We start from the raw sequence: 27,425 nt of genomic DNA, 5'->3' as shown, positions 1-27,425 counted from the left end.
GGGGAGCATTCACACATCCAGACTGCTAGGACATACAAGCTTTACCTCCATGAGAATTTTGCACCTGCATGACTTGTAATTCGTGGAAAGCACTCGTAACTGGAAGAACAAACACAGACCTATTGTGGTTCTCGAATAACCTGTTTAGGCCCAAGCTTTCGTGCTTGTTATTAGTTTCAAAAAAGGAAGCTTGATCATTTCACTGATCAATCACTGGTAGTTGACCTATGTCTGGCACTTACCTTCACCGATCTGTGTTTGGCACATCAGTAATTAAATATATGAGTGAGTGTATTTGTTCCTTTTGTGTTTCCAAACCCCTGTGCCAATTTCCATGAAATTTGCTCTTCTGTTCACACGCGGAAGGTCAGTATCACAATAACAACTTTCAACTGTTAATCAAATTGATGTAAAAACATAAAATAACAGCTGGTACAGAGCAAGCATTATGTCATGTGATGTTTGCCCTGTCCTCACCTCACATTGGCCCGGGCGGTGGTGCGTCACTTCCTTGGCTGGGAGAGGTTCTGAGCTTGGATTGTGCATGTACAGAAGGTCAAGGCTCTGTCAGGAATCAAGAATCAAACCTATTGCATTTAAATATTTATTTTCTGTGTGCAGAGTGGAGATTAATATACAACGGGTCCACACTGTCCTCAAGACAACACTCAGTATGTTGTTGCAAGATCATGTTTGACAAACAAACGAGGAGTCAATTTCGTCCATCATTGCCATGCTGTACTAACCCTGGTGTTGGGCTAGCGGCTAGGGTGCCGGCTTAGGATCCTAGGATCCTGGGTTCGAATCCCGGTCGATCGCTGAATTAACGCCAGGGGGGTTGACTCAGCCTGTCATCCTTCCGAGGTCGGCAAATTGAGTACCAGTTCACTGGTAATTCACTGTTTGTCGTTAAAGGCGGCAAAAAGGGTTGGCGTCAGGAAGGGCATCCGGCCGTAAAACATTGCTTCAAAAAGGGGACCAAAAAACAACAACAACCACGGTTCCCGAAAAAGGCCAACCCCCGCTTTGCGGGGAAAAATGGCCTCTAAAGGTGGTTATTATTTATTTATTATTGCCATGCTGTACTAGAGCCTGGTGTTGGCTTAGCGGTTAGGGTGCCGGCTTGGGATCCTAGGATCCTGGGTTCGAATCCCGCTCGATCGCTGAATTAACGCCAGGGGGGTTGACTCAGCCTGTCATCCTTCAGAGGTCAGCAAATTGAGTACCAGTTCACTGGTAATTCCCTGTGTGTCGAAAGAGGCGACTAACAGGGTTGGCGGCAGGAAGGCATCCGGCCATGAAACATTGCTTCAAAAAGGGGACCACGGTGCCTCAAAAAGGCCAACCCATGCTTTGCAGGGAAAAATGGCCTCTAAAGGTGGTTCTTCAGGTTAGCTTATTTGGTTGCCTGTTCACTCGTAAGCCATCCATCTAGAATGGGTGTCATCTATAGCCCATCTTGTGTGAGATGGACTTCCACTATTAACTGCCATTCTGCTGCTGTGTCAGTTGCATAGTTCCAGGTACCAACGCCAAATTCTCTGCTTGGAATTTGCTGTATAACTAACGCTACCGGCAACAGATGGGAGTACGGAGACGCAGATGTAGCACATTTGTCATGCCCCAACTGACGTCTTTCACAGTACATAAATCCCCCTGTATAAATAATCCCTATTATTTTATTCATCTCAATTGATTTTTTATTTCGATCCTGACAGCAAACACACCGCACGCGGATTATGAATCGCATGGATTCTTGCCAAAGGAGACCAGTTTGTTCTTAATAGGCACTTTGGGAATGCAACAAAAGCTTATATAGGATAATTCATCGCAGGAGTCAAGTTGTTCAGGACAAAAGTGAGCTTCGGCCGGGTGAAGTGGCGGCTGCTTGATCCAGAGTGAAGTGGAAAGTTAAGGCATTTGCTTAAAGAAGGACTGTGCATTTGATGATGATAGAAAATATTTATTTTTGGTGGATTTTTCACATTTGCTTTCTCCACTGATGAATTATTCAAATAACTAGCACAAGCAAACGTGATAACCTTTATTACAAACCATATAAATTGCTGTAATGATGGCAGGTGGAGGAGCATTTGAGGCACTGGCGGAACATGAATAAAGATGGCATGCTGTATGGCCCCGAGTTCACCATCAAGCTGAGGTCACATACAGTGTGGGAAAAAAGCAACATCCAATTTGCTTGCACAATCCAAGCCTGGCCTCGGCCTACTGTCTGCTGGTACATGCCATCATCGTGCTAACTGTACTGCAACACCCAGGCTGGAATCTTATATCTGCTCTTGTTTCCTTCTACATGCTATTCTCTTTCTTTCTTTTGTGTCCGTTTGGTGGTCATCACTTTATCTTCTATAATCGCTTGGTTATCTGCATTGCCGATGAAACCTTGATCTGCATTAACAACGTTTTCACACATTTGCATTTGATGTACATCAACATGTAGCAACATATCTCAAGATTATATTGACGTACATTTTACAGTCATCTATTATGTTCAACAATATTATTATGGGGAAAATGAGGAGAGAGGATCCTACAGGTTTTCATTGCCATTGTTCAGTATGTGTTTGAGATAAAGCGTACATCATAATTTGAAGATGACTATGAGGCCCCATTATAGGAGAGGACTTCTTGCAGCTTGCAGGGATATCAACTGGAGCTGTACAGGCCATAAAATGCTTGAAACTACTCGAATACATGGAATAACATTGGAATTTATTTCTGTATTTTTTTGATACCGATAGTAGGATTGTCGAATTTAAAGTGGTAACAGTATATGCAGCAATTGAGTAGTTAAGATAAGCCAGATGTGTAGTCAAGGGGTAGGCATGTCGTTGATGGTTGAGTGGAATTCTGGCCCATGGTTAAAGGGAGAGGTTGGAACAGCTCGCTGAGGTTGCATGCCATAGAGCAGCTTGGCCAAACAATGAATTGTAATGAGTAGATGAAGATGTGCCTTCATACATGGACTTGCATGTCATACTGTTACTTACAGCAAGAAAAGTACCAGTTTAAGGTCTCAGCCGAATTGAGTTCACGGTCTCGAGGCGTGGCTCAAATGTCATGGATTGAGTCTTGAGTCACGTAGCTGTTTTTTCCCGATATTATTTTAGTGTAAGTTTTGCGACCGAGAGGCGACCTGACAAGGGTTGGCTCTTAGCCACGGAAATGTTCTCGACTCATTTTTGATACCCTGCTGTCCTTTCAAAAGAATAAGTATACCTACCTGCTTATATTGGTGTATACTACTTCCCCAGTCACCCACACCAGCCTCACCTCCGAGTTTTTTGGCCTCTCTTTTTTCCATGAACTTCTTTTTGTTATTGGAATTAAGATACTTTGATAATCGCATGTATTGAAAGATTAAAAAGTAGAAGAGCACTCGGTAGAAAGCATACCTCCGCCAGGCTGAACAGTTTGTTTTTATCCGACTGATAGGCCGGATCTGGATCCGGACCTGAAATAAAATCGAATCGGCTTGTTCTTGCCACCTAACCGACTCATCCACCCAATTTTGTCATAATCCGTCCACAACATTTTTGAAATATCATGCTATACATAGTTTTTGGCCCTATCACTCATTGGTGACGAATTACTTTCAAATTTAAAAAGCTCTTGTATCCTGATCCGTATTCAGATCTTCACCAAAATCTATTCGATTCGTTCTCGTCACACACCCAACGTGTCCACCTAGTTTCCTCCAAATCTGTCCACAACTTTTTGAAATACCATGCTGTACTGTATATCATTTTGACCCTATCTCTCAATTATGAAGAATCACTTAAAAATAAAAAATAAAAATCATATCTGGATCCTGATCTTCACCAAAATCAAACCAATTGGTTGTTGTCACACACCCAACCTGCCCACCAGGTTTTGTCTGAATCCATCCATGACTTTTTGAGATATCCTTCTCACAGACAGACAAACATGGGTGGAAACATAAACTCTGTCCACCTTCGGTGGCGGATGTAATAACAGTGGTGTGAGGTACATATCTGAAAATTGTGTGGTTCTTTTTAGTACAATAACTTTGCAAGATTATGGTGGATAGAAATTGTCCTGATCGCAAAGTTAAAACGCATGCCGAACAACAATATTATATATTTAATGATTTATTAGGAAACTATAAGAGCATTTGCACTTAGTATAAATTGAACTTAGTATGAAACATCATTTTTTTCAGACATTCTTTTGATTGTCTTGGAAGGCAGAAACGTGTCCAGAACTGATGTTTAAAGTACAGATATGCACACTTCTTCAGAAGTTTTGTGTTTGGTAATCTTACGAGTTTTGCAAGTCAAAGTATCAAACAGTTCTAAAACGATAGATAGTTTTCACTGCTGTTTATTGAACCTCGAGTTTCCTGATGTTTGTTGCAACTTTGTGATGCCTTTACAGCTAAACACTGTTTTGTTTAAATCCAGGATACACGTGTTCTCCCAGTGATCACCTTCTGGCTAAACTTCCAAAATCCAGGGTGACTGCACACCTCAATGCTTTTGTTCTTCTCTCCTGCCGTCTGTGAGACCACCTCCCTGTGGCTCTTTGATACATTTTCACTTCCAGGGATTAAAAGCAGACAGTGCATGCACCTTATCATCCCCATTCTTGTTCGCAATATTTTTTACCCCTATTACCCCAACCTAACCCAATCCTCTTACTTGCAGGTTGTGTGTGTCTGTCTGTCTTTATGATCGCTATCTCTCTATGACCTATGACCTCTCTATCATCTCTCTCTCATCTCAAAATCCTTCAATTGTTGATATTTTGTACTGGGTGTAGATGCATATCTTTTTTCATAATACTTTTGATTTCCATGCTAATTGCCATGATTTCTTTGATTACTGAAGAAAACAAGCATTGGATTTCCATGCAGGTTTACTGAATTATTTTCAGTCCATAATTTTCTGGAGCTAATATTTCTTCCTGAAAATTTTCCTTTTATTAGGTACAAAAATATGGTTCCAATTGAAGGCTTGCCAAATGATGGCAAATACAAGATCGAAAACAGGTTTGGGATTCACACTCTGGAGATTTTGGAGTAAGTTTTCTTCCACTATGTCGCAGTCATTTCTTAACATTTCAAATGGTTGATCGAAGATTCTTTAGTAAAAATAAAGCGACTATGTTTATTTCTTCTTCACTTTAAAAAAACTGTGACTGCATAGTGAAAGTCAGAAATGATTAGCTGTATTACAAAATTATACCACATACTCTTGTGTTGAAAACTCATGAAGCATTGCTATTTAGCCATAACCGAGATTAAAAATAAAACAATAGGTTTTAGTAGAGCAGTATTTCATGTCATGCTTTCTCACAACACCTACGATTATTGTTTTAATGCAGGTGTTTCAACACAAAGTTGGACCATTTTGCACTTGTGAAGTCACCATGGCTGTGTTGAAACTGAGAATTTTTATGCATTCATTTTTTTAACCTCCGCAGCTGTCAGCTCGAGGACACTGGTCAATACAGCATTTGTGCCATTAATGCTCAGGGTGAAAATGCAAGCTACGCGTCGCTGGTCGTTAAAAGTACGTCGTTAGCCCTGTTGTGATATGCGCTTGCTGTGCCAGGCCTTACAATGACAAATTGCAAGCACATCAGGAAATCGTTTGCGTTCCCTCAGAGATGAAATCCGCATGCGCGTAGCTTTCTCTGTTAGCAATATTTGGATTCACAAGATCCTGTGATGTTTTAAACAAACCTAGGCCTATTGGCTGACTTACTTTGGATAATGCAATCCTGCAGGGATGTGATCACAGATGTGGTATGTAATAATAATAATAATAATAATAATGCATTTATTTTATATAGCGCTTTTCAGGAAGCCCAAAGACGCTTTGACAGAGTGCAAAACATAATGCATAGCAAAACATAAAAACAATTGCAAAAAAAGAAGAATCAATAGGGAAATATTCAAAGCACAAAGGAGGGAGAAGGAGAGGAGATAGTCAGGGGTTAGATGCTGTGGGTTAAATGTTGAATGCAGTGTTGAACAGGTGGGTCTTGAGTGATGTTTTGAATGTGGTGAGTGAGGAGGAGTCTCTGATGGTGTGAGGTAGCGAGTTCCAGAGGGTGGGAGCAGCGATGGAGAAGGCCCTGTCCCCCCAGGATCTAAATTTGGTCCGGATGGGGGGGGGGTCAGGAGGTTGGTACCAGCAGAGCGGAGGTTGCGGGTGGGAGTGTGTCTGGAGAGGAGGTCAGCCAGGTAGGATGGGGCCAGGTTATGGAGGGCTTTGTAGGTCAAGAGGAGGATTTTGTACTGGATTCTCTGGGAGATGGGGAGCCAGTGAAGCTTGTAAAGGACTGGGGTGATGTGGTCATGGGTCCGGGAATGGGTGAGTAGACGGGCAGCGGAGTTCTGAATGTATTGGAGTTTATTGGTGATTGTTGAGGGTGAACCATAAAGGAGGCTATTGCAGTAGTCCAGACGGGAAGTGATGAAGGTGTGGATGAGGGTTTCTGCAGCCACGGAGGAGAGGGATGGACGGAGACGGGCAATGTTTTTCAGGTGAAAGAGGGCTGTCTTTGTGATCTGTTTAGTGTATTTGTCGAAGGAGAGGGTTTGGTCAAAGATGATGCCAAGATTCCGGATGTGAGGGGAGGTGGATACTGGGAAACCGTCGATGTTGAGGGCAAAGTTATGGGTGGACTTGGTGAGCGTTTTTGGGCCAATGATGATTATTTCAGATTTATCACAGTTAAGTTTGAGGAAGTTGATTTGAAGCCAGGATTTTATTTCAGTTATGCAGTTTGTCAGGATAGAGTGGGTGGCGGTGGAGATGGACCTGGTGGAGATGAAAAGCTGGATGTCATCGGCGAAGCAGTGGAATTGGAGACCATGACGGCGGATTAAGTGACCGAGGGGGGACAGGTAAAGGATGAAGAGGAGGGGGCCAAGAACTGAACCTTGGGGGACACCTTGGGGGAGGGGAGCAGTGGGGGATTTGCAGTTATTGATGGAGATGAACTGACGTCTGTCAGAGAGGTATGATTTAATCCAAGAGAGGGCAGTGCCGGTAATGTTAAAGGTGGTTTCAAGTCGGGTGAGGAGGATGGTGTGATCGATGGTGTCAAAGGCGGCGCTGAGGTCGAGGAGGATGAGAATGTTGAGGTTGCCAGCGTCAGAGGAGAGGAGAAGGTCGTTGGTGATTTTGAGGAGAGCAGTTTCAGTACTGTGGTTGGAGCGGAATCCGGATTGGAATGTTTCATACAGGTTATTGGCAGAGAGGTGATGTTTGAGTTGAGTGGCTACAGCGCGTTCCAAAACCTTTGACAGAAAGGGTAGGTTGGAGATGGGTCTGAAGTTATTTAGGGTGTCAGGGTTTAGTCCAGGTTTTTTCAGAATGGGGGTAACAGCAGCAATTTTGAGGGATGGTGGGACGATGCCTGTAGACAGGGAGGAGTTTATTGTTGCAATGATAAGTGGAGAGAGAGCAGGAAGGGAGGCCTTGACAAAGCTGGAGGGGATGGGGTCAAGAGTGCAGGTGGCAGTTTTCATTCCGATGAGTTCAGAGAGGTCAGTAGGGGAGACTGGGGAGAATTGAGACAGGGGATGGCAGGATAAGGGGGGGCAGGTGGTTTGAGGGGGAGCGGGTGCGGCGGTGGTCAAGCTGTTGTAGATGTTTTCAATTTTGCGTTGGAAGAATGAAAGGAAGGAGATGCAGTTGTCTATTGTGAATGACTGGGTGGTGGTGTTCAGGGGGCTGAGGAGTTTGTTTATTGTAGAGAAGAGTGCTTTTGGGTTTCCGGAGCCAGAGTGGATAATTTGAGAGTAGTAGGCGGAGCGGGCGCGGGAGAGGGCATCTTTATAGTGTTGTATGTGGTCCTTGTAGGCCTGGGAGTGAACTGTGAGACCTGTTTTATTGCGGAGTCTTTCAAGTTGGCGAGCACGAGTTTTCATCAGGCGGAGTTCAGGGGTAAACCAGGGAGCAGAATGGGTGAAAGAAACTGTTTTGGTTTTTATAGGCGCAAGTTGGTCAAGGCAGGAGGAGAGAGTGTGGTTGTAGTAGTCAGTGAGGTCAGAAGGGGTGTGGAGGTCAACGAAGGGAGAAGTGGACATTTTTTCAGAGAGGGTCGATGAGATTGAGGTAGGTGAAAGAGCGTTTAGCTTACGGAAGTTGATAGTGCGATAATGCCTTGGTGCTGGGGTGGGGATGTTGATGGTCAGAGTGATGGCTAGGTGGTCAGAGAGAGTGAGGTCGGAGCCAGAGAGATGGTGCAAAATTAGTCCAGTAGAGCAGACAAGGTCCAAAATGTGACCACGGTTATGGGTAGGAAAGTTGACATGTTGAGTGAGGTTAAAGCAGGTGAGTAAATCAGTGAAGTCAGTGGTATGTACTACTGCCATAAATGATTCGGATAGGTAGGTGTATGTGGGGCATTCAAAAAGTTCAACAATCGACACACTCACAATAATCCATGACACATCCACTTTCTATGTTTTAAATATACAAATTTATCTGATTGGAAAGAAAATCTTTTCTTCACAGATAAATTATATATTCTGTGTATATACAATATATGTGTAGCAAGGCTTCCGCCGCCGAAATCCAGCGGGGCTTGGGCGATTTTACCCCTGTTTGGAGAACACCCAGCGAGGCCTTCATCAGGGCCGAGCGAGCAAGGGCGTGTCGGGGCCTGGTTCGTCTCATTGACCGAGTGGTTCGCACCAACCGGAGCTGTTTTCGGATGACGTGCTGATGTCCTTGGACTTCGTGCCAGGCTCTGGGCCGACGTGGTGTGGTGCTGACCAGGCTGCAGTGGTGTGGTGCTGATCGGGCCGACGTGGTGTGGTGCTGACCGGGCCGACGTGGTGTGGTGCTGACCGGCCCGACGTGGTGTGGTGCTGACCAGGCCGACGTGGTGTGGTGCTGACAGGGCCAACGTGGTGTGGTGCTGACCGGGCCGACATGGTGTGGTGCTGACCGGGCCGACGTGGTGTGGTGCTGACGGGACCGCCGTAGTGTGGTGTTGACCGGCCCCCGCAGCCGTGGTGCTGATGCCCCCCCCCCCCCCAGAATTTCCATGTCTTAAACATTTCCCGGTGTGTACCCTTGGTTCCGAATAGGTACACCGTATCCCTGCGTGTCGTAGGAGGCAACTAAGAGGGCTGGCGTCAGGAAGGGCAGCCGGCCATAAAAACATTGCCTCAAAAAGGGAACCATGACAATTACAACTACATGTGGGCAGGGTACAGCCTGAAGTGGAGATCAGTTTCTGAGGTTTGGGACATGGAATGTCGGGACAATGACAAGGAGATCAGGAGAAGTGGTGGAAGTATTGGTCAGAAGAAGAGTGGACATATGTTGTGTGCAAGAGACGAGATGGAAGGAAAGTGGTGTGCGAATGGTGAAGGGTAGGCAGGGACAGAAATACAAGGTTGTGTGGCAAGGGTGCCCGGAGGGCGTGAATGGTGTTGGTGTCCTGTTTTCTGAGGAGTTTGTAGATGGTGTGGTGAGTGTGACTAGAGTGAGTGATAGGTTGATGATGGTGAAAATGATGATTGGAAAGCTCTTGGTGAACGTCATCTCGGGATATGCTCCGCAGGTTGGTCGGAGCGATGAAGAGAAGGACAAGTTCTGGTGTGCGATAGAGAAGCTGATGGAAAATGTGAAAGATGAGGAAGTTGTTGTGGTAGGAGGAGACCTAAATGGACATGTGGGAAGGAGTATGGACGGTTTTGAAGGAGTTCATTGGTGTTATGGATATGGTGTGAGAAATGGAGAAGGTGAAAGGATTTTGGAGTTTGCTGATGGAGCTGATTTGTTGATTTGTAATACTCAGTTCCAGAAAGAGGATAATAAGCTTGTTACATACACGTCAGGTGGGTCGACGACAACCGTTGACTACCTGATGGTGCGTAGGCGAGATAGGGGGCACCTCCGGGACACAAAGGTGATCCCGGGGGAGGAGGATGTTTCACAGCACCACGTGGTTGTCTGCGACATAAGGGTGAAAGGTGCGAGGAGAGCTCGGCGGGTGAAGTACCAACCGAGAATGAAGGTGTGGAGGTTGAAAGAGGTGACAGTAAGGGAGGCATTAAAAGAGAGGCTGAGTAGGGTAGAGGATGATGTGGTTGAGCTTGAAAGTGGTTGGAAGTCAATGAAAGATAGTCTGTTGGGAGCCGTTGGTGAGGTATGTGGATGGACAAAAGGACCACAAAGGCACTCGGAAACATGGTGATGGGATGATGAAGTTGGAAAGAGGATTGACGAGAAGAGGAATAAGTTCAAGGAGTGGCAGAAGGCGAAGGGTACGGGAGCAGAAAAAGCAGAGCATGAAAGTTATAAGGCAGCCAAGAAGGCTGCAAAGAAAGAGGTAGTAGCAAAGGCGCAGGAGACATGTAGGAAAATGTTCGGAGAATGCTTTGATTCGGAAGAGGGTCAGAGCGGTATTCAGGATTGCAAAGCAGATAGCGAAAGAGAGGTGTGATGTGATGGGGGTGAGTTGCTTGAAGGATGAAGTGGGACAAATCGTTGTGGACCCAGATGGAATTAAAGGAAGATGGAAGAGATATATGGAAATACTGTTGAATGCAGAGAATGAATGAGATGGCAACATAGAGAGTAACCCAGTTTTAGGACCAGCAGAGAAGATAACCGAGAAGGAAGTTGAGGAAGCGATAAAAGCAATGAAGAGAGAAAAGCGGGAGGCCGACGGGAGTTGTGGGAGATATGTTGAAGGCTGCAGGAAGTTGGGGTGTGAAGAGAATGACAGAGATCTGTAATCTGGTGGTGAAAGAAGGCCGCATTCCAGTGGATTGGGACCTTAGTACCCTTGTCCCTTTTTCAAGGGGAAAGGTGACCCTCTGGAGTATGGCTTCTACTGAGCGATAAAGTTATTGGAGCATGGAATGAAGGTATTGGAAAGGGTGTTGTAGAGGAGGATAAGGAAGAAGGTGAAGATCAACGAAATGCAGTTTGGATTTATGCCAGGAAGAGGCATGACAGACATGCTCTTTATTTTGAGGCAGTTGCAGGAGAAGTACATGGAGCAGAGGAAGAAGTTGTTTCTTGGGTTTGTTGATCTGGCGAAAGCATTATATTGGGTTCCACTCGAAGTATTGACATGGGCATTGAGGAAGTTAGGAGTTGAGGAATGGTTGATCAGAGGAGTGATGGCAATGTACAAAAGAGCACGCACAGCTGTAAGGATGAACGACGGGAACAGTGGTGAGTTTGAGGTGAAGGTCACTCTTACGATGTCTCTCCGAAAAGACCGACTGGACAACCCTCCCATCCACTTTCTGAATAATCCTCTCCAAGAAGTTCTGTCACTCAAGCTTTTGGGTCTCACTATCTGCCATGATCTTTCCTGGGAAAACCACATTTCAAATCTGGCCTCCAAAGCCAGTCGCCGACTGGGCATCCTCCGTCGTGCGAAGTCCTTCCTTGGCACACCTGAGTTCCTCACCACATACAAGGCTTTCATCTGCAGCTCAATGGAATACTGCTCTCCCCTCTGGGCTGGTGCTCCTGCCTCACACCTAGCTCGTCTTCACGCTGTTGAAACCAAAGCATTCAGAATCATTGGAATATCCCGCGATGAAGCTAACTCCAAGGGCCTCTCACTTACTCACCGCAGGCAGGTTGGTGGTCTTTCCGTCTTCTACCGACTCCTCTCTCGCCTTGCCCCCCCAGCTCTCTCTGGGCTCTGTCCCGCAAATATTCCTACAGGTCGCACAAGATCTGCCTGCAACCCTCTTATGGTTAAACTGCCAAAATCAAGAGTCTCTGCTCACCTTCACTCCTTCATTCTTCTTTTCTCCCGCCTCTGGAACAAACTCCCTCACTCTCTTCAATCCCACTCTGCCCTCCAGGTCTTTAAAACAGCTGTTCACCACCATCTCTTATCTTCCCCCATCCAAAACCTTGATCTTTTCTACCCCCACTAATTTCACCCCAATTCCACTTTTTTGAAATACCAACTGCTGTCCTGGAAGTCCTTGGTGTCTTTGTGTTTTATACTTCTCCCTCCCCCCCCCCCCCCCCTTCCCACGCCTCCTCCCCCCAAGCCCTCTCCCTTCCACACATCTCCCTGCTCTCAAATGTTGTGTTTGTGTGCTTCCCCTTCTCTCCCCATCTTGTCTTCTGCTCCCTCTTTTTATATATTTTGTTTGTCTGGTTGATTTGTTTGTGAAGTAAATGTTAGCTCTTTCACGAGCCTCGATTCAGTATACAAAAAAAGAAAAAGAAAAAAAAAGGTGGGAGTGCATCAGGGGTCGGTACTAAGTCCACTACTATTTGTAGCTGTGATGGATGTGCTGGCTCAGAACGTAAAGGAGGGTTTACCGTGCGAGTTGTTGTATGCAGATGATCTGGTGTTGATTGCGGAAAGTATGGATGGACTGAAGGAAAATATGAACAAGTGGAAGGAATGTATGGAGACAAAAGGTCTGAAGGTGAATATCGGAAAGACGAAGGTGATGGCAAGTGGTAAAGCATGTGGTGAGGTGGAAAGAACTGGGAAGTGGCCATGTGCTGTGTGCAGGAAGGGTGTCTGAGTGAACTCCATTCAATGTACAATGTGCGCTGAGTGGGTTCATCAAAAATGTAGTGGTCTGAGAGGGTCATTAACCAGTGTGGCAGCTACATTCAAATGTAAGGTGTGCACAGAGGGAGCTGCAGATGGAGGAAATGTTGAGTTGGATCTTGGAGACGGCATGAAGCTGGAAGGTGTGTAAACATTTTGCTACCTCGGAGACATGCTGAATGGAGAAGGTGGATCAGACTCGGCAATGGTTGCTCGAGTGAGATGTGCATGGAAGAAGTTTCAGGAACTGAGTGCCGTGCTGATGAGGAGGGGAGTGTCGTTGAAGCTGAAGGGGAAAGGTGTATGCTGCATGTGTGAGAAGTGTTATGATTTATGGGAGCGAGACATGGGTAATGAACGTAGAGCAGCAACGAAGGCTGGAAAGGGTGGAAATGCGAATGGTTCGGTGGATGTGTGGAGTATCGTTGAGAGAGAGGAAGACAAATGATGAATTGCGAAAGATGATAGGATTAGGCCAATTTCCTGTGCCTGTGATTGATGCTGTGAAGAGGAACAGGTTGAGATGTTGTTTTTTTTTTTGTGTGTGTGTGTACAAGATCGAGGCTCGTGAAAGAGCTAAGTGTGATCTGGAAGACTTGACTGAGAAAGACTTGACCAAAGATGGTGGAAGAAGAAATGCGGGCAAGGGGATTAACAAGGAGAGATGCAGAAAATAGGGCAAAATGAATAATATTGTCATGGGGACCGCAAGGCTAACCCCTGCTCTAACAGGGAAAATGGCGTTAAAATGCATGTTGTTGTTGTTGTTGTTGTATATATCTATCTATATATCTATCTATATAAATATGCAAACATTTGCGGTTGGGAGTAAATCCAAATGACTCCATGGTAAGATCTCCAACCTTTGATTGAACAATGACTCAACGTTTCGATTAACATGTGACAAAGCCACGCGCCTCCGTTAATCTTCCTCAAGAGTGATAAAATCATCTCAACATCCCCTTATATGCAAAGTGGGCGGGGTATATGCAAAGTGGGGTGGGCAAAGCTGGACAGCCAATTAAACCGTATCACACCGCTCTCGTGAACTGAGAACGTTAGACCAAATTCAAAAATCAACCGCATATTAACGGCTCAAAACAATGCTGTAAGCAATATATATATATATATATACTAGTGGGGTCACCTGTGGGAATCCCATGGGTATGGACGTGTGTGACATTTGGACATCTTGATTTACATGCTGCACATTAAATTTTACAAAATGGTTAAAATGGTGGAATGAACACAATTTATTTATTTCACATAATATGTGACCCCTCACTCCTCTCCACCCTCATGCCTCTCCAATGCTGCTCCTCCTCACACTCCTCTCCAATACCTCCTCACACTCCTCTCCAATACCTCCTCACACTCCTCTCCAATACCTCCTCACACCCCTCTCCAATACCTCCTCACACCCCTCTCCAATACCTCCTCACACTCCTCTCCAATACCTCCTCACATGCCTCTCCAATACCTCCTCACACTCCTCTCCAATACCTCCTCACACTCCTCTCCAATTCCTCCTCGCGCTCCTCTCCAATACCTCCTCACACTCCTCTCCAATACCTCCTCACACTCCTCTCCAACCCCTCACACTCCTCTCCAACCCCTCACACTCCTCTCCAACCCCTCACACTCCTCTCCAACCCCTCACACTCCTCGCCAACCCCTAACATGCCTCTCCAACCCCTCACACTCCTCTCCAACCCCTCACACTCCTCTCCAACCCCTCACACTCCTCTCCAACCATTCACACTCCTCTCCAATCCCTCACACTCCTCTCCAATCCCTCACACTCCTCTCCAATCCCTCACACTCCTCTCCAATCCCTCACTCCTCAACAATCCCTCACACTCCTCTCCAATCCCTCACATGCCTCTCCAATCCCTCACACTCCTCTCCAATCCCTCACACTCCTCTCCAATCCCTCACACTCCTATCCAATCCCTCACACTCCTCTCCAATCCCTCACACTCCTCTACACTCCCTCACACTCCTCTCCACTCCCTCACACTCCTCTCCAATCCCTCACACTCCTCTCCAATCCCTCACACTCATCTTCAATTCCTCATACTCCCCTCCAATCGTGCCTCACTCGCCTCTCCAATCGCGCCTCACTCTCCTCTCCAATCGCTCATCACTCTCCTCTCCAATCGCTCCTCACTCGCCTCTCCAATCTCGCCTCACTCTCCAACCCCTCGCTCCTCTCCAACACCTCCTCACACTCCTCTCCAACACCTCCTCACACTCCTCTCCAACACCTCCTCACACTCCTCTCCAACACATCACACTCCTCTCCAACACCTCCTCACACTCCTCTCCAACCCCTCACACTCCTCTCCAACCCCTCACACTCCTCTCCAACCCCTCACACTCCTCTCCAAGCCCTCACACTCCTCTCCAACCCCTCACTCTCCTCTCCAATACCCTCCTCACACTCCTCTCCAATACCTCCTCACACTCCTCTCCAATACTGCCTCACACTCCGCTCCAATCGGCCCTCACTCTCCGCTCCAAATGCCCCTCACTCTCCGCTCCATTCGGCCCTCACTCTCCAACTTCTTGCTCCTCACTCTCCAACCCCTAGCCCCTCACTCTCCAACCCCTCGCTCCTCACTCTCCAACCCCTCGCTCTCCAACCCCTCGCTCCTCACTCTCCAACCCCTAGCACCTCGCTCTCCAACCCCTCGCCCCTCTCCAACCCTCCTCATCGTTGTTGCAGCAGCATTCTGTGCGGTTCTCCCGTCTCGTGTGGTCTCTGTGCGGTTCTTGCTACATCCTGTTCAAGTCTGCATTGACGTTCGTCGACGGACTCATTCGCCCGTCTCATTCGTTTTCTTGCTACATTCTGTTCAAGTCTGCATTCTTCATCGACCGTCGCATTCATTTTGGAAATGGAAGTTTCCACGCAACGCATGAATTGTCACGATCCTCAAGAGGAAGTGTCTCGTAATTATCAAATGACAAATGGCAAGTAAATTACATTGTGAAAATTAAAGATTTCAAATAAACCTATTTAAAGTGTATGCGCACATAACTAATAAAAAAAAAACGAAGAAATATCTCTCGGTAATTTCCTGAAACATATTTTACTTCCGGATAATAATGTTGAATGAAATAAGAAAGAACGAAGATATATATGTCGTTTTTGTGCCGACTCTCATAAAACGTAAAAGTAATATATCTTAACGGAAAAGAAAAAGCGAATTTTAAATATATGTCGACATTTTCCCCGAATGTTATTTTAGGCGCTATATTTTCGTGTATCATCGTGGCACGATTTTTATAAATATATCTCGTCAATTTCCCGTGTGTGCGTGAATGTTCTCAATTATTTCTGACACCGAGTCTAAAACCATCGATAAAAATAAAATCAGATGGTGAATTCGAGATAAAATCATGAGGGTGGCTCTCAATGAATGGGCTTAGTTTACAGGCCTTTGAGAAATTATTTCGTTCTATAAACGGAAACTTTCTTGGGATTCTCTTCCCGTTTTTCTTCAACCGAGTCTAACACTATGTTAGCGACTGTTAAAAATGAAATGATATATCGAATTAGAATTGAAATAAACCTGTGTGAGAGAGAAAGACAGCATGGGCCTAACTAAACAGGCCTCAAAGCCATTCGAGGTAATAAAATGGTGGATATTTGTTTACATGAAGCCTCTCCAAGAATGGGTGGAGCTATGGGTGGAGCTGCTCTGCAAACGGAGTAAGCCACACCCCCGGACAGACGGACAGAATCACCGTAGCCGATTATAGTATATATATATATATATATATATATATATATATATATATATATATATATATATATATATATATATATATATATATATATATATATACATATATATACTGTGAAACCTTGACTTACGAGTGCACCAACTTACGAGTTTTCCGAGATACGAGCCGTCGCTCGGTCGATTTTTTGCTTTGTGATGCGAGCCGAGATCTGAGTTACGAGCGAGCGAGCTTGGATATAAAACACGTAATCATCGAAAAACATGAGCGAGGTGTGCGTGTTGTCGACATGGTGAGGCAGTACGATCGTAGTACTTCTACGATATGTACGATTTTGAAGCAGAAGGAGTCGATAAAGGCTATAACGCCAGCCAAGGGCGTTAAGATTATTTCAAAGCTCCGGACCTCTGTCCATGAAGAGATGGAGAAGTTGTTGTTTGTGTGGTTGACGGAGAAGCAGCTCGCAGGAGATACCATGACCGAGAGCATCATCTGTGAGAAGGCACGAGACATTTATGGGGATTTGGTGCAGCAGACGGCGGGAACATCAACGGACGAGGCATCGGAAGAGTCATTCAAAGCCAGTCGGGGATTGTTTGATAATTTTAAGAAGAGGACCGGCATTCACTCCGTCGTCAGGCATGGTGAGGCAGCAAGCTCGGATGTGAAGGCAGCTGAAGATTTTATTATAACTTTTGCCGAACTGATAGAAGCCGAAGGATACATCCCCCAGCAAATCTTCAACTGTGACGAGACAGGGCTCTTCTGGAAAAAGATGCCGAGGAGGACGTATATAACGGCAGAGGAGAAGAGCATGCCAGGCCACAACTTGTTCAGAGTGCCGGCGATAGCTCGCCTTCTCTTTGTGGAAGACACGGTGAGATCCTTAACATCCAACAACTAATGGGACGCAAACGGGGCGCCCAGTTTAGCGGTACACACATTGATGAATCACCCTGCCTGTGAAACACCGACATGACAGGTTATAGCTGGGTCGGGATTCAAACCCAGGCTGGACAGTTTAGAGTCAAGTGTGTGTACCTCCAGTCCAGGCCATCCTGCCAACTTGTATGCTGCATACAGGTGAAATATAAAGCGCGAGATATTTATATATATATATTTCAAAAAAAATTGGTGTGGTTTTTGGGGGGCTGGAACGGATTAATAGCATTTCAATTCATTTTAATGGGGAAATTTAATTTGAGAAACGAGCAAATTGAGTTACGAGCTCAGTCACAGAACGAATTAAACTCGTAAGTCAAGGTTTCACTGTATATATAATATAAATATATAGAAATAATATATATATATATATACATATACAGTCACGTGAAAAAGTAAGTACACCCCATGTAAAGTTTTGACTTTTTCAACATATTTCAACATACAGCTATTTGATCTTCATTTCAACAATATTGATAGATAAAGGTGATATAATATAACAAATATCATGAAACATTTACATTTTGTAGTCCATTGTATGATTTAAATAAACATAAATGCAAATTTTGCATGTGGAAAAAGTAAGTACACCCCTACATTTATCACGACTTCAAATATCTAAAATTAGAATCAGGTGCACCAGCTCATGTGCAAATGATGAGAACATCGTTGGAGAACGAGAACAGAACGAGCCTGGTGTTGGCTTAGCGGTTAGGGTGCTGGCTTGGGATCCTCGGATCCTGGGTTTGAATCCCGGTCGATCGCTGAATTAACGCCAGGAGGGTTGACTCAGCCTGTCATCCTTCCAAGGTCGGGAAATTGAGTACCAACTTGCTGGGATGAATGATACCGGTGTGTACCCCGATTTAGAATAGGTACACCGTATGCCTGCGTATCGTAAGAGGTGACTAAGGGTTGGTGTCAGGAAGGGCATCCGGCCATAAAAACATTGCCTCAAACAGGGAACCATGATGTCATGGGGCCCGCAAGGCTAACCCCTGCTCTAGCGGGGAAAAATGGCCTTAAAACGATCATTCATTTATTCATTCATCGTTAGAGAGGATCATGGAGGAACCTGTCTTATTTAAACCTCAGACATTTCGTTTGGTTTGCTCTTTGTTGTTGAAGTGTGCGGCGTCACCATGCCTAGATCAAAAGAGCTCTCTGAGGCCTTCAGAAAGAAGGTTATAGATGCCTACGAGTCTGGGAAAGGATTTAAAAAGATCTCCAAACAATTTGAAATCAATCATTCGACTCTCCGGAAGATCATCTACAAGTGGAGAAGATTCCAAACAACTGCCAACTTGTTCAGGCAAGGCCGCCCCAGCAAGTTCAGCCCGAGAGCAGACCGCAAGATGCTGAAAGAAGTCTCTAAGAATGCCAGAATGTCATCACGGGACCTACAGGTAGCTCTTGCCACTGTTGATGTCAAAGTGCACGAGTCTACCATTAGAAAGAGGCTGCACAAATTTGATCTACATGGGAGGTGTGCCAGGAGGAAACCTTTGCTGTCCAGAAATAACATCAGGGCAAGACTAAAGTTTGCCAATGAACACCTAGGCAAAGACCAGCACTTCTGGAACAATGTGCTCTGGACAGTTGAGTTAAAGGTAGAGCTATTTGACCACAGTACCAGAAGACATGTTTGTCGAAAACCAAAGACAGCATTTGACCACAAGAACCTGATACCAACTGAAAAGCATGGTGGTGGAAATATGGTTTGGGGCAGCTTTGCTGCATCAGGGCCTGGGCAGCTCACCATCATAGAATCCACAATGAATTCTTCATTGTACCAGAGGGTGCTTGAGGATAATGTGAGGCCATGTGTCGGAAAGTTGAAGCTCAACCGAAGGTGGACCTTGCAACATGACAATGACCCTAAACATACCAGTAAATCCACCAAGGAATGGCTGAAAAGAAAGAAATGGAGGGTTCTGGAATGGCCAAGTCAAAGCCCAGATCTAAATCCCATCGAGATGTTGTGGGGGGATTTGAAACGAGCTGTGCATGCAAGAAACCCCTCAAACATCGCACAGCTGAAAGAATTCTGCATGGAGGAGTGGGCAAAAATTTCTCCCAGTCAATGTGAGAGACTGGTAGACAGTTATAAGACAGGCCTACTTGAGGTTGTTTCTGCCAAAGGGGGCAATACCACCTATTAGAGCCAAGGGTGTACTTACTTTTTCCACATCCGAAATTTGCATTTATGTTTATTTAAATTATACAATGGACTACAAAATGTAAATGTTTCATGATATTTGTTAGATTATATCACCTTTATCTATCAATATTGTTGAAATAAAGATCAAATAGCTGTATGTTGAAATATTTTGAAAAAGTTAAAACTTTACATGGGGTGTACTTACTTTTTCACGTGACTGTATATATGTATATATGTATATATGTATATATATATATATATATATATATATATATATATATATATATATATATATTGTTACGGATCGCGGATTAGATGTTATTTACCGAGCGGTGGTATTGCCGCGACCTAACAGTTCCCCCGATTCTTCCCCAACTCACCCGATTCCACCCGACGTTGACCAAATCGCGCTATGCTAAATCAATGATTGGAAAGGACACAACGACTGGGATAGATGAAACGACGCAAGGGGTACAGTTCTCAAGACCTCCGGAGGAGGATATAATTAGTGGTGGAGAGAAGGGGTAGATTACAAGGTAATGAGGTAAAGACACAGAAGAGATGGGCACTTAGATACAACCTTATCTATCCCAGACAGACCACAGACAAACGGAACAAGACTGACTTACACAGGGATTGATGGCAGGGAAGGACAGGCAGTCGATAGCACAAGGTGCACCTTGGCTCGGGGGCAGGATCAAGCACGGTCCAGTCCAGAGATGCGGGGAGGTGTCACAGCGCTCGGAGGTGGCGTCCTTCTCGCTTCAAGCTCAGCGCGCATCTGACGTCACCTCCCTCTTCCTGCGCATGCTCAGCGGGGAGTCACACGCCCTCGGCTCGTTGGCTCCGCCCCAGATGGGATCGGTCCGCCGCTTCTATTGGGTGCGGGGGTTACCGGGCTCCACCCTTGACGAGGAGCTGACAGCGAGCCCCTACTTGGTAACCCCGTCGAGCACATGCTCGATGGCGGCTCGTTGGAAAGGCATGGTGCCCTCCCAACACCCCCTACCAACCAAGCCGGAGTGAGGACGCGCACTCCCCGCGCCGCCGCCGTTGTTGTTGTTGTTGTTGTTGTTGTTGAACCGTGACGAAGAGTTGCGGGGAGGTATTGGGAGGTCCTAAACTTCCTAACGGTGCCATACAATCACATTCTTGTGCAACGAAGAGTCAGAATTAATGGAAACGAGTCCTTAACTGACATAGACTAAGAATAACTAGCAAGATGTCCTATAGTTGTCTACGTGAGATGCGGTGGACCTGGATGCGACATTTAATGGGGGAAATAGGGGGAGGTCGGGTCTACAGAGTGTTGTTTACAGAAAATGGGACTAGGGAATGGGGGATTGGGGATAGTTGGGAAGTATTGAGGAAATAGGGGAATATTTACAAGCGGATATGGATGGATGCCAATCCCATATGCGCAACAATATATATATATATATATATATATATATATATATATATATATATATATATATACATACATACATACATACATACATACATACATACATATATATATATATATATATACATATATATATATATGTATATATTGTTGCTGTTTTAGAACCCTCACTTGTGTAAATATCCCATCATTAAAAGGTTAGAGGTAGCACCCCTAGTTAGTCCACAAGCAACACGTAGGCCACCGTAGGATTCCAGTTATTTCATTAGTATATGTTTTAGATAAGGCCGTGTTTCCAATGGTTGAATCTGCGTTGTGTCAATCAAATAAGAATAGGTCCCCAATCTGTCCATTTTAACAACCTTCCTCTCCAAGTGACGCCATTACGTGCCTACAGTCTGCCGTATGGCTCTCCCAAATTGGTACGCGCTTCTGCCAGCAGCGGCAGCCTTCGCTGCCCATGCGCTCGCTCCTTGCCGCCATAAGCCACGCGGTGAGGCCAGGAAAAAGGGGGCGGAACGCCAAGAAGAAGGTTTGGCATGTCAACCAGCCATTAAAGGCGTGGCCGGTAAGCCCTCACCAGCCAACCAGGGCTGAAGGAACATCGCTGGCAGGCGTGGCAGTTTGGCTCGCGGAGCGTTTTGCTGGTCGAGATATATAAGCGCGAACGCAAAGCCCTTTCACAGGACTTAGAGGACTTATTCAGCGGCGCTCATGAGAGAGGACTCTTGCGAAGCACTCGAGTGGAAGGTTGGCATTTAACAGGACTTATTCAGCGGCACTCATAAGAAAGGACTTGCAGGACTGCGCGGGAGACATGCCAGCAAGCACATTTTAGTGAGAGAACTGACGGCGGCAGCGTGCATTACAACAGGACTTGTTGGAGGCGCGCTCGTTAAAGAGGACTGATGGGAGAGAGCGCATTGAGAAGCACCTTTATAAAGAGATATATGGCACGCTGATTAAGAGAACATTGGAGAGGGTGCGTTTGGTACGAGTGTGCACATATTACGTGCGCCATAGGACACCAGCTTCCCTCCGTTATATAAGGTCCGGTCGCGTTCAACTATATGTGGAGCTGCCTGCCGGGTTTCGCCGCTGGACCGGAGCCTGGACTGGAGACGACTGGAGCCTGGACGAGCCGGTGACCATCTACAATCCAGCTACAATCCCTGTGTGACTGTGTATGTTTGTCCTGGGTATTAAGGATAAGACTGTTTTAAGACTGCCCTGTGTGCTGCTTCTTCCTCTTCCTATCTTGTACATTATTTTGTTTCCTCTTCTTCTTTCTTGTAAATAATTAATAAACCCATCTTTGTTCTTCCTATTTTCTGGTTTCCTCTTGTCCGATCGCATCCGTCCTTTCTTCCATTGGGTAAACGTGGCACGAGTCGGAACCGCTCAGAATCAGGTTTAGTCACTTTGTTAATAGCCCGGATCACGGATTGCTATCCGCTCGGCATTTTCCAACATATCCGTGGTTCAAGCGGGAGTTATTCCCTCGTTTCCGGCCGGCGTTAGTACTTAGGTAGTAGTGAACCCCTAGGCCTAACAAACCCTACCTAACGCCATGCCGGGAAGGACGTTATAATCCCCAGGACTCGGTTTGGCCAGATAACAAGACAAGGGGATTAACCCCCCCTTGATAAAGGGAGCGCCGACGTCTGAGATCCATAACAATTTGTGTCTGGGAGCGGGATTTGGACCCGAACCAAATTTTTATGTTCTGTGGAAAAAAATTGGTGAAAATTTCGAGCGACCGAAATTTTATTAAAATATCTAAATTAAATCGTGCCATGGATAGCCAAGGCCAATCGGATGCCGGTGGGGGTAAATGAGGAGGTAGAAGAGGGGTTAGAATTAACCCAGGACCCCAGGGAAGAACAATTGGGAGAGATGGGGGAGGAAAGGAATGAGGGTGCGGCAGTGGGGGCTGCAGGCGCACAAAATGGCGGCGCCTCGCACATGGCGGCGAGAGCCGAGCCCGCGGTACCAGCGGGTTGGGACCTGCATTTACTCATAGAGCAACTACGAGCATCTATAGAAATGCAGAGGGACAAATTAAGGGCAGAAATGAGAGAATTGGGGGACAAATCCACCTGGGAAATAAAAGGCATAGAATTAACCCAGGACCCCAGGGAAGAAGAGGGACAGTTGGCAATGGAGGAAGCCGATGAGGGCACAGCAGTGGAGGTAGCAGAGGAACAAAATGGCGGCGCCTCGCACATGGCCGCGGCAGCCGGGCCCGCAGCGCCAATAGATATGGGCCTTTCTATGATGCAACTCCGGGTGTATATGGGAGAATAATTAGGTAAATTGACAGAAAAATTGGACGCCCGGAGTGACAAATCAAAGAGAGAAATAATTGATGCCCAAAATAATGACATAAATAAATTGGAAAACCAAATTGGGGAATGGAAAAATGAGGTGGGAAATCAAATTGAAGGGTTTAGAACCAGAATAGGTGGCCAAATAAAAGCATTGGGGAAGGACAGAGACCGCCAGTTGGGCGGGAAAGGTACAAGGGTATGCGACGGGGTAGTGCGACTTGAGGAACGCGGGAAAAGCGAGGTTGAGCAAAGCGAAGTCACGTGGACGGGTATAGAAATCGCGACTCGGGGGATAGAAAAGCCGACGACCGCAGAATTAGAAGATTTTATTTTATTAGCGCCAGCGGTCGTCGAGGAAAAAGGAAAGGAATTAATTATAGTCGAAATTGAAATTGAAGAGACGGCGGACTTTGCACATATTCCATTTCTTCCTTCAACGAGTGCTTTTCTAAGTCCGCTAAGGAGTTTTCTAAGTCTGTATTCACATCACGATGCCGTACTTTCAAATCCCAATAAAGATTTGCAGGTGCGTGTGAAGAAGAGGATCCCTGATGCAATGACTTGCATCAGCATGGTGCATATGGCATGAAAAGGTTTGGCGCGAAAGGATTTTTCGCGCACTTGGGATCCAGACGGCACCCGGGCGTTTGTGGAGGGTCCTTTGTGCGCTGTGTCGTACGTGAGATGTCGTCTCGTACATCGTACTTGAGATGTACGAGAGAAAATGGCGTGCGTGTGAGAAAAAAATGTGCACCGAAGCGCGGGTGTGTAACAACAGAGTGTGAAAGTGAGGATGAGTGCACAACAGAGTGTGAGAGTGAGGGTGAGTGCACAACAGAGTGTGAAAGTGAGGGTGAGTGCACAACAGAGTGTGAAAGTAAGGATGAGTGCACAACAGAGTTGTGTTGCACAACAGAGTTAAGTGCACAACAACCTCACTTTCATTTTCCCAATGAAAGTGAGGGTGAGTGCACAACAGAGTGTGAAAGTGAGGGTGAGTGCACAACAGAGTTTGAAAGTGAGGGTGAGTGGGAAACAGAGTGTGGAAGTGAGAGTGAGTGTGACACAGAGTGTGAGATGGAAGGAGAGAGTGTGCGAGAATGCACACCAGAGTTGGTTGTAGAGAGTGTGCGGGAGTGCACACCAGAGTGCGTGATTGGGTGTGCAGCCAAAGAGTGCACACCCATGGTTGTTACAGAGGATGTAACGGAGTGCGCGAGTAGTGTGAGAGCACCAGGGTGTGCGCAGAGGTGTGCAGTGGCCGAGTGTGTGCGTGAGTGTGCGAACGGCGTGAGTATGCCTGACGAGTGTGTCATAGAATGTTTGGGGTGCATGGAAGGCGCAGGGGCGCATCAATGTGTGAGAGAGGAGTGGGTCGCGAGGTGTGTGTGTGAGAATGCGGCTCAAGCATCGACACGGCCCGGGGGAGTAGCACGTAGGGCGATGGGTAGCCGACGCGAGCTCTCGGTCCGTGACGGGCTTTGTGTGCTGCAGGAGCCGGCAGGGTTCGTTGCCGCGGCGCTCTCGCAAGGAGCGCCGTGCATGATTCGCGCCGGGCCCCGCCCTGTATGGTCGGTGCCGCGCTTTGTTAAGCAAAGCGATCGGCCCGGTTCGAGGGGAAGGAGTAGGGTTCGGAGCGGCGTCCCCTTGTGGTGGCGGCGCTCCGGCCGGGGAAGGCTGGGCAACCGCGCATGGGAGCGAAAGGCCCTGCGTAGGGATGGTGCCTGGAGCCTTGGCCCGAGTATGCCTCCTCCCCTGAATCCGAATGCTGGACGGACCCAACCTGCAGGAGACAGACCACCCGTATGCATTGCTCGGCTTTGCGAAGCCGAGCAGTGAAAATGCATTGACGCACCGAAGAGGCTCATAGTGTAATGGACAATTGGCAGTAGTGATTGGAAATGATGCCCGGTGTGGAGGGATTGTAATCCTACCATCCCTCACTTTTGGGGCAAAGGAGCTTTAGGATTTATGGGGTTTGGCGGTGCAAACTAGCCAGGGAGGGCTTGGATAAATGGTTATTGGTTAGGGACCTAGAAATGACTTTAGGAGACTTGAGGTTTAAGTAGTGACTTTGTACAGGTAGTGGGGACATAGAGTAGAATAGTTGGTTGATAATGACGTGGGATGTGCGTAGTATAAGGGATGACAGGGAAGCACTAATATTAGGGGAAAACCAGTGAGTTAAATGATGCTGTGTGTATGAGCTTTAAGTTTCGGATGAAATGAGGCATTGTGTATGGAAGTTCTTGGTAGTGCTGGTGAAATGAGGAATTGAGCGTGGGAAAATTTTGAGCACATGAGGCAATGCTCATGAAAGATGTGTGTGTGTGTAAAAGTGTATGGATGGAGTATTGAGGATGTGTGTCAAAGTGTGTTGAGTGAATGACTTGCATAGGATGCAAGTGGAGATTTGGGGTGTATGGAAACAGGTGTGTGGAATAAATGGTGTGGAGTGAGTATTGTGGGATGAGTGGAGTGGAGTGCATGGTGCGAAGGAGTGAATGGTGGAAGGACGGACCCCTTCACGAGTACCCGGGGAGGGTAGTTTAAAAGTAGGTAGAGGGAGTAGGTAAATTTTGGTTGGATATTGACATCTGTGGTGCAGAAAATAGCAGGGTACTGCTTGGATGGGTGCATTCGTGTGTGGAATGGCTGGGCGTGTGGCTTAATTAGTACGTATGGTTGGTTGAGCACTCCGCCACTGGTAGTCTATCGGCAGGGTGAGGCCGCAGGTAGGCTCTGGGAGCCAGTTAGAGTCAGTGTTCAGTTCAAGTAGAGTTCAGCGGGGCCCAAGGATCCTAAGGAAGAGGACCCGGGTAGCCCAATGCCAGAGAGGGCATTGAGGGGGTAAGTGCCAGGGAGGGCCTTCCCCAGCTTAGGGTAGTGTGAAGGAGCTAGGCAAGCTCGGGTGGCGACGTTCAGTGGCGGAGATGCGCAGGTAAGTAGGACCTGCTAGGAGAGCCACACGACCCAGCCCCGAAATTGTGCGAGGGCACAGCATAGAAGCATCGGGGGAGTGAGACCCCAAATTGGAGAGCACCACAGTATGTGCAATGGGAATTGGTTTTTAGAACCACATAGTGTAATGATGGCCAATGGATTGGCAGGGCAAGACCCCAGGTAGAGTTAAAGTGTTAATGTCAATTAGAAGGATAGATAGGAGAAAATCTCTTCGCACCATCCGCATCCACTCACCTGGGTGATAGAACTCCACACCATGTTTTGGCAAGTGTTTGGAAATGTGAGACGCATCTTGGTGTGGGTGAGACATTGTTTGCGATTCCATCTCTTCCACCGTAGGAGGGATTGATGACGAATTTGGATTAGGGGATGGGAAAGACAAGACGTAGAGACGAATTGTAAATTGTGTAAATACGGGGTAGGGGCAAGGGTAGTGTAGGTGACATGAGGGATGACGAACGCTAGGGACGAGCTTTCTCAGCTCACTCTCCCGCGCCCCTCAGCTTGCATTACCTTGTTTTTATGTGTACCCTTGCGCCCTTGCCCCCGCTAATCTGCTTTGTCTTCCTTCCCCACTCATGGACCATGTTCTTTTGTGCCCGAGGGGAGTGTGCAGGGGCCGCGGATTGTGCGCCCGCACCCTTGCTGCCTCCTGCCTGCACTGATGCACCATATGGACCACACGTTCTGTGGCCTGGCACCACTTATGGACCACACGTTCTGTGGCCTGGCACCACTTATGGACCACACGTTCTGTGGCCTGGCCCCTCTGCTGGGACCGACCATTGTTGCCAGCGGTATCTGGCTTGCAGACCACTGTTTTAAGTGGCATCGGTGCCCAGCAGTGGACCACCTGAGTTGGCCCTGCTGGCCACAAATAAAAAAGCGGACGCGGTGTGTGCCCTTTTTATTAATAAAAACATCAAGCAAGAAGACAGCCAGAAACATCGGCCCAGCAGAGCAAGCGCAAGAAGAAGACATCATTTTATTATTTTTAAATTTTTTTTTTTTGTGAATTTTGGTGCGTTTGTTTATTATGGTGCATATTGGTACATATGGGTATGGTGTATCGGTGCAGTGCATGGCAATGGCATTTCCTCTTTTCAAAAGTTCTCTTTTCCCGCAAAAGACAGGTCCTGGGTTGCAGTGTAAATAATTAGTGTCTTGTAAATAACATGCTCCCCACCGGCTAAATGTGTAGTTTGAAAATAATTCCATAATTCGGTTAATTGTGGGCGTGAGTCAGTTAGATAGGATGCAACGCAGCAGTGGGGACATATCTAGTGTTAAAACTATCGCACTCAGGGTGAGG

The 27,425-nt window shown here is 46.6% G+C and overlaps 1 protein-coding gene across 1 annotated transcript in view; it reads left to right on the top strand.

The window, feature by feature from the left end:
* The window catches only part of MYOM1 (myomesin 1), a 272,604-nt gene that overhangs the window by 103,043 nt on the left and 142,136 nt on the right, over positions 1 to 27,425 (top strand). Inside the window, exons 5-7 of the mRNA XM_068103177.2 lie at positions 2,082 to 2,239; positions 4,970 to 5,062; positions 5,467 to 5,555. Coding sequence (XP_067959278.2) covers positions 2,082 to 2,239; positions 4,970 to 5,062; positions 5,467 to 5,555 — 340 coding nt within the window. The remainder of the gene's footprint in view (positions 1 to 2,081; positions 2,240 to 4,969; positions 5,063 to 5,466; positions 5,556 to 27,425) is intronic.

This window comes from Myxine glutinosa, chromosome 2 (assembly GCF_964187855.1).
Source record: "Myxine glutinosa chromosome 2, kmMyxGlut1.1, whole genome shotgun sequence".
Lineage (NCBI taxonomy): Eukaryota > Metazoa > Chordata > Myxini > Myxiniformes > Myxinidae > Myxine > Myxine glutinosa.
The sequence above is the reverse complement of the archived record's forward strand: the minus strand, read 5'-3'. Positions and strand labels throughout refer to the sequence as shown.